Here is a 19,645-nt window from a genome sequence, read left to right on the forward strand (position 1 = left end):
GATGCCTCTGTTACTCCCTCTTTGTCAAGATGGACCACTTCTCTCTGTAAATTAACTTTGAAAGCCTATCAACGCCTATTATTACACAACAGAGAATTTAAAACAAAGTTAACTTTGTGAATAATTTACCCCGCCGTGGAGCCACCATGCTAAATTCACATTAAATGTAACTGATGAAAAATTTGAGAGAGCTCTTTTACAGTTTCCATTTGTATCCGTGGAGAACGACAAACAACCCCCCTCCCCTCAGAGAACGATGCTTCGGCTCACAGTAAATATGATTAGGAGGAACTCAAGTGAAATTAAAAATGGTGCCTGTTAATCCAGTCACGTTTTGTTCCATTTACTCTGAACTGGATATTCAGTGTACCGACAATATACACACCCGGCTTACTTACTTTCAACATTACAAGCATCAGATGTACTACACTGAAAAAAAATATTGAATTTATAATCAGAGAGCTCATTATCACAGTGGATAAAAAAAAAAAATCTGTCATATAGCCTATATGGAAAATGGGAGTGGGAACAATTTGTACACAGCAATCAGTGCAGAGAGGAAGCAGGACTCGAGAGATTAATTAAAGCTAAACCAACAGCTCCTCTCAGGATAAATGGCTATACTAATGCAATTTATAACAGCGACCCATTTCTGGTTGAGATGTCTCTGTACCAATCAGTGAACAAACACTAAGCCAGATATTTTGTAGCTCATGGCTGCAGCTTGGAAACAATATAGTTTACCTTCGGCTCTAATGGCTCCCTGAGAGTAAATTTAGATCAGCAGTTCTCCATGAGCACAGAAACAACTGGCTTAGTGACCGTGCACTGGGAGAGGCTTAAGTAGGCGACGGCAACAACGCACAGCACCACAACGTGAACACAACGAAACAAATTAGACAAGGACACACGTTTTGAGTTTGCACACTCTCCCTTTTGACCTGATAAACACACTCCGCCTGATTAGTGCCTTTCAAGTGTTCATTAAGGGTCAGTTGGTCAAAGACTCCTAATTAGAGCTTAATGAAAGATAAAAGGGCGCAGTATGAGGCATGAAGAAAAGAAGAGGAAAGTGGGACTACAAAGAGAGAAGAAGGTTATTAAGTTCAAACAGTTTCTTTCAACACATTCTTATTTCCTCCTTTCATCATCGTTTTTCAGTTTCCTCTGTTGTCTCTAGGTGCAAATGGTAGAAAGAGTAAACCAATAAACAGCAGGAAACAAAAACATGAAGAACCACAGGGTAGGGGTCAGCAGTAACAAATATAAAGAAATCTTGTAATCACAAAGCTCAGCTGTAAAGGTCAGTTTCTTCTGTATCTGCGTCCTCCACAGTAACTCCGCAGCATTTTGAAGTTTATCAGTCCCTCTCCATAAAACTGCCAGTTGATTATTCCATTGAAATTACAGTACAGCGCAGCACAAGTTCAGAAACCCGTGCTCAGGGTGTCGGTCTCTGTGGGGGTCTTGCGCGGGCTGGGCAGACTCTTCAGGTACTCCAAATGCCTGCGGGCCTCGGCCTGGTTCTGCCTGACGTAGTACACCACGTACACGATGACCATGAAGAACCACACGAACATTGTCACCAGCATGGCCACGTCTGTGGTTTTCCTCTGGAGGCTGCAGAAGTTCACCCCGGAATCCAACAGTTTGACCAGCGGCTGCCCCGCGTGCTCCCCCAGCGACCCCGGGTCCTCCCACCTGCTCCCCTCGCCCACGCCGCGCACCGAGCTCTCGCAGACGATCCCGTTGACCGTCTCGGGCTCCAGGTTGAGAGCCTCCATCAGCTCCTGGAGGGCGCAGTCGCAGTGCCAGGGGTTGTGGTAGAGACGCGTCTTAGCGCGCGTGGGGCCAAACTCCTCCCTGTTGGCCTGCTTCAGCTGGTTGTGGGAGAGGTCCAGCAGGCGCAGCTCGGGCCCCAGGTGCCGCAGGGCCCCCGAGGCCAGCGAGTCGATGCGGTTGTGGGACAGGTACAGGTCCCGCAGGTGGAGCAGGTCGCTGAAGGCGCTCTCCGGGATGTTGCGGATGTAGTTGCGTTCCAGGTGGAGGGAGACGGTTTCGGGCGGGATGCCCTCCGGGATCTCCCGCAGCCCGGCGTCCGAGCACTGCACCGTGGCCGTGTCCCAGGAGCAGAGGCAGCTGTCCGGGCACTGGGGGGACGCTTGGCCCCACAGGACGGTAAACAAGAGCGAGACGCACAGCCATGAACGAAGATCCTCCACTCCTTTGCCTCTCCGTCTTCCTCTGCTGACGCCGATGCAACTCTCCTCACGCCAGCCTGTGTACATCGCGTCACCATAGCCTCCTGAAACACACCAGGTCCCAAACAGACACACACACACACACACACACCGTCCCAACCAGCAGAATCTGACAGATTGAGAGGAGAAAAAGGGTCAGTGTGGATAAGACACAACAGAACACATACAATCAAATGAATGCAGACAGGGGAGATTATTCATTCAGGAGGAGGAGGAGGAAAAAGGTCAGTGGGTAAAGAGATAGACGCTGAAATAAGCTTAAACCAGTTTAGCCTACAAACACAATCAGAGGATGACAATGTCAGCGCAGGAGAAAAAGATCTCTCTTCCTCCACCTCACAGTAACTCATTCATACTGTTCATATCTTTGGAGAGAAATTGGACTTTTAGAGGAGGCAACAGAGTGTTTCATTGCAGCGACTCCCCCGTGAATCACCGTCTAAGCAGCAGTAATGATACTTTAAGTGATCTAATCAGCTTGAAAATCCCTCTTGTATCCCTGCATTAAAAGAACATTAATCATTATGCACGACTGTTTGAACCTCTCCCACCCAAGAAGGAGAGTGTCACGATATGCTCATCAATAAATGTTGTTCTCATTTATCCCTCTATTTATTTTCCCATGATGCCATAGCCCCCTTCATCATATTCCATGGGTGTAGGGTGGGGAGGAGGAGGAGGAGGAGGAGGAGGGGGGAATCGATAGCCCAAGTATTGCCTGCTACACTATTAACAGCAGGAACATCAATCCTGCCTGAGTCTCACAGTGTCAATAAGCGACAGAGCTGGAAAAAAAAAGCAGTAGTCTGGGTGTTAGCATCCACTGACTGCTCCTGCTGTTTGGAGGCGCAAGTTGTTTTTTTTGTTTTTTTGAAACAGCACTCTGGCTAGACTCTGGATCACACTGGAGAATACATTACATGTGTTATGTGTGTTAAGCTATTTTAGAGGCACTCAGTCTCATCAGCCTCCCTGCTTGCTGCATGCCTGCTCCCTGACTTTTTTTTATTTTTTTTTTATCTATGTGGGTCTGGAAATGGTGTCAGTAGTTCTTTTTTTCCCCCCCATACAATCCAATCAGGTGTCTTTAGATGTGTGGCAGAAATGATGGGCTCGTCCCCCGAGATACAATCACAATCCAGCCCTTGAATCTGATTTAAAAGACCATCCTCTGAAATGTCAAGCACTTTCTGCTTTGTCCTGGTCTTTATAATAGAATCTAAACTAAAGTCATGCGAGTCCGTCCCCCTGCATAGAGGGCACACACTGAAGGCTTGTACCCCTGAGTAACAGTGGCCTAGATTGGCCTGATATGCCCAAAGGTGACAGACTGTCTGTCTGTCTGTCTGTCTGTCTGGTGGACTGGCTGACTAAGTGTCTGACAGCCCTGTGATGTCCATCAAGTGGCCACTGTGAGTCTCTGTGTGAGCAGAGGTGAGGATTGTGTTCACCAGTCATTACCCACCAGTATTAACATACTGAATGTAGATGCATGCAAATCCCCAATTAAGAAAAATAATCATGGGCTGCATGAATAAGAACGGGAGTGAGAGAGGTGGAAAGACAGGGATGGAAAGAGACTCCACGAGCAAATACAGCTGCCACTGTGGTTATAGCTAATGATGACTGCTGCTGCCCTGTCCTTATTCTTCTCTTTATGATGCTCCCGCGGCTTTTCAAAATAAAAGACATTAAGTTCATACATAAATGTCAGGGTGGAGCGACTCTTTGCTCTCTGGGTCTGACTTCGTTTTACCGTGCAATGAATTGTATTTCATAAGATTAACTTGAACTGCCCTGAGGAAATTTCGTTCAGACTGTAGATAACATTAATCTGGATGAAAGAGGTCGGAGCCACGTGAAGGTGAAGGAGAGGAAAGTCAGGAAGCAGCTTTTCAGTTTCATGCAAACAACAAATGAATCATTTTTCTTATACAGCAGCCGACACGTGTCTCGTTTTGCAATTTAGGAATAATAACTGCAGTTTCATTTCATTTTCTCTTTTTCTTCTTTTCTTTCCTGTTTTCTTGGCGCTTTTTTTTAATTAGTGAGGCAATGTAATAAAAAAGAAAACTGTTGCCAGACCTCTCCAGCAACATGGTCACTGCGGCTGCTACATTTCAAATAAAGTGTTGGCAAAAAAATAAAGAAAAGAAATTTAAAAAGAAAAGAAAAGAAAAAAGATTTACCTGTAGAAGTTGTCTTGTTAAGTTTGAGATCCAGAAGACAGAAGTTGTTGTTTATTTCTTAGACTCCGTTTGCAGTTGTTCCTCGGACTTTTTCCAAAGGCAGACTGGGCATCACGTTCCTTCTCCTTCACCGGACACAGACACACACAGCTTCCAAAGCAAGCGACATGAAGAGAAGCAGTTGTGGCTCCGTGTTGGTCGCCTGCAGACGGCTTCATCAGCGACTGTCGCTCCGGAGGTTAGTTACACCAAGAGGGATGTGGGGCAAACTCTCCCTCCCTCTCCTCGCTCTCTCTTTCTCTCTCTCTCTCCCCCCTCCCTGTGTGTGTGTGTGTGTGTGTGTGTGTGTGTGTGTGTGTGTGTGTGTGTGTGTGTGTGTGTGTGTGTGTCAGACAAAGAGACAAACATGGAGGTGTGCCATCATCAGTATAATGGACATCAGTCTCGGATTTCTGAGAAAACACTGCTTACCTCCAAATGAGAGATTAACTTCATTACCTGCAGGTGTAATTAGATTCGTCTCGATCTCTTCCTGCAAAATATGACTGAACACTCACAAGTGGAGAGACAAAAAATATATACACACTCACACATATTGCTGTATTGTTGTGCTGTACTGAAGAATATACCTCAGTAAAGAGTTAAAGCTGCATCTTGCATCCTGTCCAGTGTGTTTTGACTGACACCCCAGGGTGAGTAGCTACTATCCAACCCTTGCAACACATAGGCCTACACTTCATTTCATTTTTGATTTATTCCATTCATGGTATACACATGGTGGCACACATTTACATAATGTACACATAGTCACCATAAATGAAAAGGAGCAGGATGAAGTAAAACGTATAGTTCCTGCTCCTCTCAATTGTTATAATTGCATTGGTTTACTATCAACACCAATATTATACTCTATTTCAAAAAATTAAAGATGATGAAACATATAATAATAACAAGAAAACAAACAAGCAAAATTGCGATGGACACCACTCATCTATCTTTTCTTTTTTCCCCTTCTTTTCTCTTCTTCTTCTTCTTCTTCTCTTCTTTTTCTCTTTCTCCTTTTTTGTAGGCGCTTATCTTTTCTTTTTTTTAAACATTTTCTTTAAAGCTAATGGAGATCCAAATAAATTACAAATGACAAATAACTGAGATATACTTATACAACTTTTCAGTTCCTTGCTTTGTGAATGCCATAGTTTTACACCTGCAACACAAATACACATTTGTTTTAAGCTTAGCCTTGCAAATGTTTAAAATCAAGCTTCAGTCTGTTGTCCTCTTCCTCCTTATCATATTTCAGCTGTCTCTATAAGACAAACATGAGTGTTGTTAGTGAGTTGAAGAGCTGGAAGAAAGGATCATGTTCGATTTTTCTAACATTCATGCCTGTCTTCCAGGAGTCCACCTCCAACCAAGTTATAAAAAAGAAGCATTTGTTGTGAGAACACACATGCAGCAGGTGTTGCATCTACATGCACACAAGCACGTGCATTTACAAACACAGGAGAGGATGAACCACAAGACAACCTTGGGGCTCCCACATTTAACCAGGGTCACTCATTTCCATATAAATAACAAGGACATGGCAGCCACACTCACACACAATATACGTACTGTTTGTTTTGGACAAAGGTATTATTAATGGAGGTTTACTCTTGGTGTGAGCGCCCTGCTATCCCCTTTGCTTTTCTACGTCGAGCAGCAAGAATATCTGCCCATCTACACAAGAGCCCTCGGGGGGGGAGGATGAGTGTGACAGCTATGATGGTAGCACATAACCTCCTCTGGCTCCCCTGCCTGTCCTCCTCCCATCAACCTGCTAGAAACTATATGACATTCTGACTTCCTGACAAATATCATACAGAGGGGCTGTGAGTATAGCAGGGTTTTTTTTAAGCGCCACTTTACAGCTGAATATTTGCAAATGCCCTTGACAGGCGATTGTCTCCATGGTTGCCTGAGTCGAGGCTGCCGACAAGCCAGATTTTGTGGTCTGTCAGATAGAAAACAGGGGACAAAGGAGTGCATAATGAGGAAACACATGATGGTAGAGAATGAAATACCTGAAAAAATATATACTGTATGGCACATTGTCTATTTTCCCAATCCATGAGCTGAGAGTGAATGGCCTGATGATGGCTGGGAAGTTCAATTTGCAGCAAGAAAAATAGAGGTGGATGTACATGCCTAGGAGCCGTTTGTTGATGACAATGTGAACTCTACTGGAAAAACCTGACTTTAGTGAAGTGAAGCAGTTTGCCTGGAGCCCCCTGAGGAGAAAAATGAATGAACCTCACTGTAGTTTGTAAAAAGATAGAGGCAGTGGAAAAGCTCTGGCAGGTAGCGGCAGAAATCTGCTCTAAAAAACACACAGAGTGCCTGCTTGGTTTACGGTTTCGTCTATTATATGTGTTGTGAAAAGAAAAAAGGAGGAGGACAGTAAGCATGAAATACATGTCCTGGCTGCGTGTTGAGTGGGAGAGACAGAGATAATAATAAAAAGAAGCGGTGAAGCATTTCTTGTAACTACCCTATCGTTCTCTAGGGATCAAATCCACTAACAACAGGTCAGGCTGGGGGCAGGTGTTCTGCTGAGCCTCTCAGTGTGCCATTTTTCCACAGTGCAGCCAACGGGGACTTGAGTCTAAAAATGCTTACAACCCAGGACCAACACAAAGGTTCAGACCGTCTGTCGTCGCCGTGTCAAGTAAAGTACAACGCAGACAGAAAAATCACAGCTGCTGACAAAACGTATAACAAAAAGTATTATTAGTAAAATTGTTGCTTTGTATGTGATTTGGGTGACACGGAGGGACTTGGTGCCAACTACTACTCCCAAAGCAGAGCATAGGCTAAAAAAGAAAAAAGAAAAACAAGCAGAAATGCAGGAAAAGACTCAGGAACCTTTTGGATTTCAAAATACAGTCGCAGCATCCTGTGATTTCCTGTGCAGAGCAATCAGGCAAGTGCACTTGATCATGAATAAGCCTGAAATTGGGCATGCAAGGGTAAAGTGGTGGCTGGAAACTCAAATCAATACATATTAGGCTACAAGTCCGTTTCTTTTTTCTTTTTTTTCCTCCTTTCAATTGGATGTTTTTCTCAGACTGTCTGAAATGACACCACCGTGGTGAACACACCATCCCTCGTCTCCTGCTGGGAAAAAAGGGTCATCTCCCGTGTCTACCAAAACAACACAAGCACTGTTTGGCAGAGATTACAATACCAACCATGTGACTGTAAAAGGTTGTCACAAACGTGTATAGATTAGATTGAGACCTTGGCTCTTGTCCAGGAAAATAGAGAGCACAGTAATAACACTAAAATGTGTGTATGTGTTTGTGGGAGAGAAGGAGAGAGAGACAAGTGTGCAAAACAAGATGTCAAATTTGCAAAGGCGTTAAAAATAGCCTTTGCTCTCAGCTGAAAGGGAAGCAACAACTACGCAGTTGAAACTTGAGACTAAATATAGATTGCATGATACAGTAAAAGCTTTATTGCTGTGACTATGCATTTCCTTTGCATATCTGTCGACTTAAAGGCATCTGATGTTTGAATTTCTCCACAGGATCCACTCAGAGTGTAAAAAAAAGCCTATCTGTTTCAGTTAAGAGTGAAACAAGGAAATCTAAAGGGCGACAAAGAGACATAGAGGAAGGGTCTTGTCACTGCAGAATTAACAGTCCGCACCAGTGAACACAATAAGTGACAATGAGGAAAAAAGTGAAGAAGCAGAGCAACATTTACAGCTTTCGGTAACGAGACATCTTTTTTTTCTCTCTCTCTCTCTCTCTCTGCTCTGGCATTTGCACACCGACACCAGCAATGATGGAAATAAAAGGCATAGCAATGAAATTATAGAGCAATATGGTTACATAGGTAAGAGGAGGAGGAGGAGGAGGAGAGGGAGGGCAGGCCGGTGGAGGATGCAGGTAGAGGGAAAATGTGGAGCATTAATGAGAAAATTCAGGGCACATCCCCTGACTTTATTACAGGGAAATTGACTGCACGGCTCGTCCCACTGGAGGTAACCTTGTCACGACACCGGCTGCCACGAGGAGCACCTCTTTGTGCCGTTAGGAAATATAATTTTCTCCGAATTAATCAAGCCTCATTATTGACACTTTGATCTTGGGGACAGAGGAAGTGGCCCATGTATCTCTTTGTAGTGTTACGGTTGCATGCTTGAAATGAAAGGATGGACCACCGTCCAGGTGACAGTATAGATCAACCATTGAAAGGTGCGGCCGTGGTATTCACGGGCTTTGAAGATGCTGGAGTTGGTCGGACAGACAGAAAATGTGCGTTAAAACCAAGAGATGTGAGAAGAACTGGAAAACCAATTCACCTGGGTTTAGAGTTTGCCAACAGAAAACCAGAATATAATCCAAATAATCATTTATTGAATTTTTTTTTTTTACCAAAACAGTACATTGAGAAGGAGAACAACATGAGTCTGGTATTATCAAAATGTTAGGTATGTAGGGAACTGGTCCGATGTTGTTCGGCTGCTGTTTCCACACCATCCCCATTCTGGGAAGACAGAACAAAAACAGCATTAGTCTTGGCTGAGACAAACAAGCTAGCAAATAACATTTCAAATCCTTCAGACTGACCGCAAGGACACAATGTGTTGTCCATCAGCTGCTTCCATTCGCAGGGGACTGGGCGGCAGCCTGCAGGGTCCTGCGGGCCATCTCCAGGGCTCCTTCCTGAGTCTTGTTCCCGCCAATAAAGCCTCCAGCGTGGACGAAGATGCAGTCCTTAATCCCGCTGAGCTCTGACAGGGCTTCGTCTCTAACGCCGCGCCACTCTTCCAGCAGGGACAGCCTACGAGAGGAAAACAGAAGGGCATGTTGGCCTTACAGATGGACACTGTGTGGTCAGCTGCTCACTTCCTGTTGACACATTGCTTTTGCAAAAACACGCTGTGCTGCACAAGCAGAAAACCAGGAGTTACAGCGCCGGTGTTGGGCTGAGGAATGATCTAAGTTCGAAATGCATAAATGCAAGAGTGAGTAAATGTATAGTATAGATAAAGATTGATAGTGTGTTATGTGAATCAATAAGCCAAACATTTGCTTCTTTGCTTTGTGAATATCTGAGCTGTGTGAAAGACGAACAATCAACATGAATATTTCTCCCTGCGCTTTAGAAAACCACGATTCAAATTCTGACATTTTAACCTTGACAAATTTAGAAAATAAACATCAAAATAATAGTTTATGGAAATAACTGTCAGCAGCATTTAAAGAGGAACTAAATGACGTAATGACTTCCCCTACACTCTATAGATTTCCACCAGGACATTGATTACTCTTCAGGTGCCCAGACGGATGTGAGGTAAACGGCTGCCTGCCATCAGAGGTAAACTGCAGTAACCCTCGCATACAAAGCACCGCTGCAATCAGTCCCCGCGAGGAATGACCAATACAAATCAGCTTTATTCTTCTCAAGTAATGCGGAAAATCACACGACGGTACAGCGGTTGGAGGGCTGCACAGTGGCGGCGGAGTCAACAGGCAATCTTACAAAGTGGGGAAAAAGATTGGCTCTGGGAGGGTTTATGAGCTGACCTCCAGAAAGTGGCTCTGAATATGGCACACGGAGGCTGGAATTCATGAAAATGTAGAGCAACTCATTTACCACCCACTGGGTGTAGTAGCGCACACCCCACAGCAGATCGTTCAAAACACATTACAAGTTATCTTTGGTGTGTGTACAAGTATGTATGTGTGCACATTTCCATGGCGGGGTTATTATCTCCATTATTGCAGACCACTGTTCCTCTAAAAGTATTGATATATTTAGCCGTCTTTCTTTCATACTGATTCTGATTTAATTCTGATTCATCACTTCATCGTTCAACCTCCCGCCTCTTCCCACTGCTTCTGAAATAGACTTTAAATGTCTTAAAAACTGCCTCAATCTGCTAAAAGCTTCAGATTTCATAAAATGTGTCATGCCAACCGCACGCTTCTCTTCCGCCCTCTGTCACATGCTTGATGAATTATGGAACTGTACAGTCGAACTTGTGGGAAATGAAGTGACGCGGCTGTCAAACGCGGCTGCAAGTTGGAAACGAGGGAAATGTTTTTTTTGGTTCTTGATTTTGAAAAGGTTCAATTCTCAGGTATTCTGCTTCGCTTTGAATATCAAACCCTCCACGATTGTAATATTCAGAGGACGAGGAGCTTCAGGATCATCAGAAACGACACGTGCACGGAAACCTGATTTTTCCAACAACTGCACGACGCCATTAACTCCGGTCTACGCACTCTTATCCCTATTAAGGCTGTTCATATGACAACCTGGGGAGGGAAGCATGGCAAACCATAATCCCTGTTAAATGAATCAACCAATCGATAGCTCCACAGTATGGCTGGAAAATGAGCTCTGAGGAAAGGTCAACAGGGCTGGTAATGAGGGAAGGAGCAGGAGGGGGATGACTGCTGTTGACAGGTCGGGAAGATCTGTCTCTTCGAGATGACCAATCTAAAAAATAAGCCCGCAAATAAAACCCCCTCACATCTCCATCAGAGAATAATGAGACCAATTTGGGAAGAAGCGCTTAATCAGGGGAAAAAGATTTAACTCAAGATTAGGTGTGTTGGTGATAATGAGCCACCAAAACATAATATTCTCCCTTCTTATACAGAGTTTGAACCATATGAAGTCTTTACTTTAAAATAATAACACGAGACACAGTGTTGAGACCCGCCTGTGGCTTGATGACTCATAATTCATGGACACCATCTCTATGCACATTTCACACAATTATCTACTCCACAGTGGTGACTGAGCCAAGTGACATCACAAGAAGGCGAAGAGGAAAGAGGAGAGAGGAGACGATTATTTTCCCCAAAGGTTGATAATATGAGATTATCCAATAATTCTTTTGTAATATTTTCAATATTGTCTGGTCCAAGCTTCTAATTTGTGAGGATTTGATGCTTATATTTTCCCCATGTGATAGCAAACTTAAAGCAGATAACAGCGGCACGGCCGTTTCGGCTAATGCTGTGTTCAAGGCAGGCTTTTGAAACCGTAAGTTACAGCTTCAAGTCACAACTACGACTTGGTAGCGTTCCAGGTAACCCGTAGCTCGTGTTTTTACCGTCCTGTTGTCTGTGAAAGTTCTCTATAACGGCCACTCGTAACTTCCGACCCGTGAACTCGTACCAGATCGAACTGGTATGACTTCACAGGAAGGAAAAACACAAAGTACGAGTTTCCTTGAACGCACCATGAGTTAGCAGCCCCCGCCCTTGTCAGGCATCAATTGGTCCTCGTGCTACGTCACCACATTCACGCGCATCCCTTGGCTGCACACACAGCCCTTCATGCCGTTCTCTCCCCTCATTGGATAACACTTGTATCCCACAAGGAAAATTTTCTCCTCGGGTTACAGCAGAGCAGAGTGACGGAGAGACTCGTGTTTAGGCTGAAATACTTCATGTAAGTGATTGCTGACGGAAAATAGGACTATTTAGGACTTATATTAACAAAAACATTCCACTGATATCTGCTTTAAGGGCTTTTGTTTTATGATAAACATAACAATCTCAGGTGAAAATTACGGAAATTTAGTGGCCTGATTGAAAAATAATGAAAATCAGTAAATGCACACACAATCATTAGGTGATACCGTAGTCTAGAAAAACACAGGAGCCAGTGTATTTCTCCTGGACCAGCTCACATGGTTTTCAACCTACAGTTTTCTCCTGAACTGCACATCTCAGAGGACGGATGGACTGCATCCACTCTCCTCTTCCTTCCCCTGGCTAACATTTCCTTAGCAATGTGATGCAGATAAAAATAGACCTTTTTTCCCCCCAGGTGCAGTGACAGGGACACGGGTGATAACAACACCCCTTTCGTGGAGTCGGCACATGCCTACTGGGAGGAAACAAACCACCTAGAGAAAGAGCCATCTGGAGCTGTGTTTTTTTATCCATCTCGCCAAGCCATTGTTGTCGTGCGGCTCCACCCCGTCCGCCATGTTTGCATTAAATTAAATCTTTGAAATACTCCGGCTCCATAAACAGGTGGCTGTGTCTTTTTAGTTGAAAGTGCTGCTGGCCTCCTGATGAGATTCTGCAGCCGACTGAGGGAAGGAAAAAAAAAATCTAGCACTGGGATGAGATGAGGGAGGGGTCAAAGCTGTGAAAGGTGAGACGGCGAGATAGGGGAGAGGGTGGATGAATGAGAGTTGGAGGAAAAGAGGGGAGATAGGGGATTAATAGAAAGAGAAAGACAGATAGGAAAAAGGGTGATGGAATGGGGTATATATATAGGATGATTATGGGAAAGAGACAGAAATACTGTACATGAGAGAGGGAGACAGAGAGGCAGAAAGGAAACACTAATAGGAGAGCCAGGAGCAAGGGGAGCTCATGGAAAGAGCTGAAAATAGAAAGCATGAAACAGAGCAGCCAGGCCTGAATCAAAAAGATATCCCACCCTCTTCCTGTGTCTTTGGGCACAATGTGCTCCGGGAGCCCCCTGCTGCTCTCAAGCAACCCACAGTGTATCAATAATGAGACATGTCAAACCCAGAATAAAGGCATTAAGGGCACACACAGTCAGAGGTAACAACACTTTTAAAGAACATTGCACTCAGGTGGAGCGCTGGCTCTGAGACCGTCTGCTGTGATGGTGAGCTCTCAAGCGTGGTGCAAGGTATCTGAGATGTCACATTTGTCAAGTCAATTTCACACAATCCCAAATCGCAAATGTGTCTCAGATAGGTATGAAGAACTTCTACGTCATCTACCGTTTGATACTTAGAATACTACATGAGGAAAATTCACAAAAAAAGAGGGAGATAAGGAAAAGCAACACAGGACCGACGAAAACTAAAATGACAGAACTATCAGAATCAGAATGATCACATGCAAGATAAGGTCCTTACATTTATATTAAGGCGAGACAACTCAGGCAAAAGCATTGTTTTTTTGTGCACTGATTAATTTTGAGATTCTGGGCTATTTTGCTTCTTTCAGAACAGTGGAAAGAAATGGTAGAAAATGCACTTTAAGCTGGTTGTTTTTTTTCTTCATTTTTTCTTCTTTCCTCCATAGATTTCTCCTAAATTCGCCAAAAATGTCAACGCTGCTGTGGCATACTGCACCTTGTTGTTTGACCCATGTCATGTCTTTCCTGAACAATGAATTTTACAGTACAAATCTTTAAAAGCCATTTTCTCAAAATGAGTTTTTCCTCAGACTCTGAGCTAGAAATCTCCACTTCAGTAGCACTTACAGATTCCAAACCTTCCAGTTGTATCCATTTCTATATTCTGAAGATTTTTACACTGGGGTTTGGAGTGATATAAAAAACAAACAAACAAAAAAAACATGTAAAATGTAAAACATTTGGACTCAACAAAATAAAACAATTGTTCAGATTTCTGTTCTGGAAATGTATGCAAATTCGCACATATTTAATTAGATATGGTCTCCTTTACATATTTAAACATACAATTTGACAGAACTTGTAATACAAAAAATAACTGTGTTAATATGAGTAATAAACGTGGCAAGTTTCATGGTGATATCTGTTTAAATGTTTACCCTATTCACCTGTAGTGTCTCACTTTAATAGACAGTATTTTCTCCCCCCACCAATTTCTATCCACTGTATGTGTCTAGTTTCCATTATTAGTATCGCAGTCAGCTTTTCCAGTATGGTATTAACATTTTACAAGGGACTGACAGGAAACAATACATGAATGTGGACATTCAATCATTACTGCATAGCTGTGTGTAATTCTGTATCATCAATACAGGCCTTTTTGTCCAGGGCTGTATACAGTATGAAGTTTATGCTAATGCACAGCAAACATGTCCAATACTGCTGCAAGGTCTCAGAAAGCATACAAAGCGGTGTTTGAGAGGTTAAAGAGTTTCAGTGCTTCTGGTTACTAGAGATTAGGTTCATTTTGAAGGTTAAGAAAAAAAGAAGTCAGATAAGAGAATGTGTTTGCTCAGGAGAACGTAAAACACCTTGATTACATAGGAAATGTCACAGATTATCGCAGCTGTACACAACATTACCCTTTCTTTGACATGTGTTACATGTCACATTTTCTACTGTAATTTTCAATCAGGATCAGATTGGGAAAAAAACATCCTTAAAATAATCCTGATGGAGAGAACAGGGTAATAAATGAATCAAACAGAGGACGCAATGATTATAACTATAATCCACACAAAGAATGTGACTGAACGCTGCACCATTTTTGCCCCAGGGAGAATAAAAAATAACCGTGAGGATGTCAGACCATAAGGTCGTAACTATATTTATTCTAAAGGCTTCAGAATAGCATTAGCATAAACTTCATATACAGATAAAACCAAGCTCATGGTTTTCTCTCATGCAAAGGTGCTACCACAGAACATTACAAATATTTTAACAACCAAAGGAAAACCTATAGAGTGGGTTTTGAACTACAAGTATCTGGGCTTTACCCTAGATCAGGAGTTTTCATTTAAAGCCCATATAAACAAGCTGGTCACTAAACTTCGGGTGAAACTTGGGTTCTTTTCCTTCTGAACCTGTGAGAGAAGCAGGTTCTATTTCTGAAAAACAGTGACAGCGACCTTCTTGCCCATCCTTGAGGGACATGCTTTATTTGAATGTGTCATCCAAAATTGTCCAGTCTTTGGACGCTGTTTTTTATACGGCACCAGATTTGTCACAGGGTGTAGTCGCCTCACCCACCATTGTGAATTGTACTTGAAATCGAACTTGCCTTCTCTGAGTACACACAGATATGCATATTAGCTGGCCGTAATTTATAAGGCTCTCTTAGGCTTGATACCTTCTTATTTGTGTGTTTTATTGCAGAAAACAAGCAGTTGTTATGCCTTGCGTTCCTGTTCAACCCTTGTTTTATCTGCTCCCCGGGTAAGGACCGAATTCGGGAAAAGAGCATTCAGCTTTGCCGCCCCTTTGTCATGGAATACTTTACAGACTGAGCTGAAACTCTCTAAACCAGTAGTTCCCAAAGTGTGGTATGCGTACCCCTAGGGGTACGTGAGCACATTGCAGGGGGTACATAGAAACATTAATTAATTTATTACCAAGATGATAAGTAGATATTCCAAATCACTTCATAAGCCCATTACTGAAATAGTACGTGCGCCACAACTAGTTCCCCCCAGAAGACAACAACCTGTAGCACAGCTTTTAGTCTAGTACGAAGAGGGGGGTATCATGCACCCCCCGGAAATATACTTCTAACCAGTGTTTCTAGATTGGAAAAAATGTGTAGAAAATGATGAGCTATGTTAAAAAGTTGTCAGAATGTCCCGTGTATCATTTTTATGCAAATTAGTGCCGCCATTATCGAAAAAACCTAATTTCACTATATCTCAGCCAATATTGCAGATATCTGAACAAATAAGGTGTCTAGAACCATGTTTTGGGGGTCAGAGATCACAATAAAACTATTCATAAAGTGATCACATGTTGGTGGCATGCTAGTAAGCAAACCTAACCCTTTTACCAATTACAAGACGCCAATATTGGAGATACCAAATAAGGTGTCTAGACAGAGGTTGTTGTGTGTTTAACCAAGGTTTATTTGGATCAAACATCATAATAGAACTCTTGTTGATGTGACCACTCTTCTCTTTCCCCTGCCAGATAAACAGTCAAGTAAATGGTTCTCCACTATGCATCACTCATCATCGTTTTCACTGAAATCTTCAAAGTTAAACTCATCCTCTCCTTCCTCTTTCTCCTCCTCTTCCTGTTCATGCTCTCCAGTGTCATGGGGATCAACCAGTGAAGTTGGTAGGATAGGACCACAGGACCACACCGGTTTCAACACTCCTTCATCAGTCTTCATCCATCCCTGCCCCTCATCATAGGGTTTTGGTTTTTCCAGAATAGGTTCATCAGCTCGCTAGTACAAGGCGACGCGGTAGTTCACACGTCAGGCATGTGGCTTCAGAGCAGAGTGGCACGGAGGAAGGTGAGCCAGGTCAACCTTAGACTTGCAAGTGAGTTTCCTGTCCTCCCCCACCATGTTGCGGAGCAACTTGGCACGGACAACATCCACTGAAGACTCACAACTCTGTCCAGATGTCAGACAGGTGAATTGCTCCAACTGCCTCAGCACCTCAGGCTTGACACTCTAGCAGACACTGAGTTGACTGAATACGTGAAATCGGGGATTCTTCTTCAAGGGCCCCACCTTCCGGGGCGTCAAGTGGCGCAGTGGGTTAAGCAGGCGCCCCATATATTGAGGCTATAGTCCTCGTGCAGGCGGCCCTGGTTTGAATCCCACATCTGACGGCCCTTTCCTGCATGTCATTCCCCCCCTCTCTGCCTCCCTATTTCCTGTCTCTCTCAACTGTACTGTCAAATAAAGGCATGAAAAAGCCAAAAATATATACATGGCACTGGTACAGTCTTCTCCACTGATATGAACACATAGAACCCAAGAAGAGTGGTGCGGTAGTCTTCTCCCAGGGATTCTGCAAGCTCAGAGATGTTGAGAAGCTTCCTGGATCTTCACACTGTAGGGGTCTGATGAAGTCAGCTGTAGCAGCCTTGCCCACAGCTTTTGCTCGTACTGTAACACATCCATCTCAACATCAGTGGGGACAGGTGCACCAGAAGCCAGGCAGTAGTAGTATTGCAGAATCCCTGGGAGAAGACTACCGCACCACTCTTCTTGGGTTCTATGTGTTCAGTGGAGAAGACTGTACCAGTGCCATCAAAGGGAGAAGGAAGGTGGGGCCCTTGAAGAAGAATCACAGGTTTCACGTATTCAGTCAACTCAGTGACTGCTAGAGTGTCAAGCCTGAGGTGCTGAGGCAGTTGGAGCAATTCACCTGTCTGACGTCTGGACAGAGTTGTGAGTCTTCAGTGGATGTTGTCCGTGCCAAGTTGCTCCGCAACATGGTGGGGGAGGACAGGAAACTCACTTGCAAGTCTAAGGTTGACCTGGCTCACCTTCCTCCGTGCCACTCTGCTCTGAAGCCACATGCCTGACGTGTGAACTACCGTGTCGCCTTGTACTAGCGAGCTGATGAACCTATTCTGGAAAAACCAAAACCCTATGATGAGGGGCAGGGATGGATGAAGACTGATGAAGGAGTGTTGAAACCGGTGTGGTCCTGTGGTCCTATCCTACCAACTTCACTGGTTGATCCCCATGACACTGGAGAGCATGAACAGGAAGAGGAGGAGAAAGAGGAAGGAGAGGATGAGTTTAACTTTGATGATTTAAGTGAAAACGATGATGAGTGATGCATAGTGGAGAACCATTTACTTGACTGTTTATCTGGCATGGGAAAGAGAAGAGTGGTCACATCAACAAGAGTTCTATTATGATGTTTGATCCAAATAAACCTTGGTTAAACACACAACAACCTCTGTCTAGACACCTTATTTGGTATCTCCAATATTGGCGTCTTGTAATTGGTAAAAGGGTTAGGTTTGCTTACAAGCATGCCACCAACATGTGATCACTTTATGAATAGTTTTATTGTGATCTCTGACCCCCAAAACATGGGTCTAGACACCTTATTTGTTCAGATATCTGCAATATTGGCTGAGATATAGTGAAATTAGGTTTTTTCGATAATGGCGGCACTAATTTGCATAAAAATGATACACGGGACATTCTGACAACTTTTTAACATAGCTCATCATTTTCTACACATTTTTTCCAATCTAGAAACACTGGTTAGAAGTATATTTCCGGGGGGTGCATGATACCCCCCTCTTCGTACTAGACTATTTGTATAGTTGTCAAAAGTATCAATGCAAAACGGCGCATACATACCGGTACATTACTGATTTCTAAAAGAATCGATATTATACGGCAACACTCCTCTCTCGTCTCCTCTCTTATTCTCCGCTGTCTGCGTGCACGTGTGTGTGTTGTAGAGAGGAGGGAGGGGGGAGCCCCGCCCATCAGAGGACAGGAGATGCATTGTAATGAATGTAATAAAACAATAGCAACACATTAGACGCTGAAATTGCACAACTCTGAGTACGCTTTTGATTTAATTTAAAAAAAATCTGTCAGTCCTTTTGATTATAAAAACAAAATAAATGGAACAATAATGGAAAAAAATAAGATGGGAGGCACTGCTGCTGTACTGAATATGACGTCATACTGAATATTTTCCTGGGTATTGGTGAAATTTTAGTATTGTGACAATCTTACAACTCTGTGAAGACACATTTGGCCACAACAAACACCAAAACAGCCAGAAACTAAATGCAGGAGAATATGTGTAAAATGTCTTTGTACAAATTGAAGAGAGAAATTAAAATGATTTTCATTTCATAATCAGTTGTGTGGCGTTCTATATGACCACTTTTGGAGAATCATCAACATGTATGCGGGAGGGGGTACTTGTGGTATGGCAAAAAGGCTCTGGGGGTACGCAAGACAAAAAAGTATGGGAACCACTGCTCTAAACTAATTCCACTTGGAGCCTTCCGCTCCATCCTGAAAGACAGGCAGCGGAAATTCACTGAACAGTGCCTGTTCAAATCTTAAATTGTTTGTTTGTTGTGCTACAGCTCCCACGTCTCCTACTGAAATTACTGTTGCATCTCTAAAATTGTATGTTTTAGGGCCTGTTACTCTTTGTAATCTGTGTTGACATGTACTGCTGTTATGTCTCGTGCTGCTGACCTTTTTGGCCAGGTCACCCTTGCGAAAGAGATCCTGATCTCAATAGGCTTTTATCTGGTTAAAGGTGCAATATGTAAGAATGTGGCCAAAAACGGTTACTGCAGCCAAATTCAAAACACAGCAATCTCATTTTTTCTCCCTGTCGTATAGCGGCAGCTCAGTGGACCAGACTGGAGGCTGAAACGCCACTGACGCCGCCGTGACTGGGAGGGCTAGGTGGCGCAACATGTAAACACGTAAATTCAAAACATAAACATGATTTGCAGTCTGCAAAAAAAGATTTTTAATGCGAATACTCTGGCTGTACTATTGTTGTTGGTGAGTTCATCATGTTATATGAACATTATTCCTGAGTCTCTGTGACATATTAGGAGGATTTTACGGCCAGTTGCTTTATATTTCTTACATACTGTACCTTTAAAGCAGAACTTTGCAAGTCGGCCAGAAATAGCTCGCTCCCTCGTTGGTTTCTCTTTTTTTCCCTCTCCGGAGCTCCCCCACAGTTCTGGGAGGCACATGTCACTGTC

The 19,645-nt window shown here is 43.5% G+C and overlaps 2 protein-coding genes across 3 annotated transcripts in view; both read right to left on the reverse strand.

Annotated features, from left to right (window-relative positions):
• Nucleotides 1-71: 71 nt before the first annotated feature.
• LOC146988005 (leucine-rich repeat-containing protein 3-like) lies at nucleotides 72-4,584 on the reverse strand. Of its 2 annotated transcripts, none has more exons than XM_085777576.1 (2): nucleotides 4,451-4,584; nucleotides 72-2,370 (listed from the first exon to the last, which is right to left on the reverse strand). In XM_085777576.1, exon 2 carries the CDS (start codon nucleotides 2,286-2,288, stop codon nucleotides 1,428-1,430), a length of 861 nt encoding a protein of 286 aa, XP_085633702.1. In that variant the 5' UTR covers nucleotides 2,289-2,370; nucleotides 4,451-4,584; the 3' UTR covers nucleotides 72-1,427. The 2 variants fall into 2 exon arrangements, with proteins under 2 accessions (XP_085633702.1, XP_085633703.1); XM_085777577.1 differs by having other exon boundaries at nucleotides 72-2,305; nucleotides 4,451-4,555.
• Nucleotides 4,585-8,833: 4,249 nt separating this feature from the next.
• myg1 (myg1 exonuclease) overlaps nucleotides 8,834-19,645 on the reverse strand; it is a 29,454-nt gene continuing 18,642 nt past the window's right edge. Inside the window, exons 8-9 of the mRNA XM_085777579.1 lie at nucleotides 9,067-9,280; nucleotides 8,834-8,983 (exon numbers count right to left, since the gene is read on the reverse strand). Coding sequence (XP_085633705.1) covers nucleotides 9,091-9,280 — 190 coding nt within the window. The 3' untranslated portion in view covers nucleotides 8,834-8,983; nucleotides 9,067-9,090. The remainder of the gene's footprint in view (nucleotides 8,984-9,066; nucleotides 9,281-19,645) is intronic.

This window comes from Trachurus japonicus, chromosome 5 (assembly GCF_045865225.1).
Source record: "Trachurus japonicus isolate A0001 chromosome 5, Traja_1.0".
Classification (NCBI taxonomy): Eukaryota; Metazoa; Chordata; class Actinopteri; order Carangiformes; family Carangidae; genus Trachurus; species Trachurus japonicus.

Excerpts from the sequence above, each read along its gene's own strand:
- LOC146988005 (XM_085777576.1), bottom strand. The coding sequence starts at position 2,288 with ATGTACACAGGCTGGCGTGAGGAGAGTTGCATCGGCGTCAGCAGAGGA.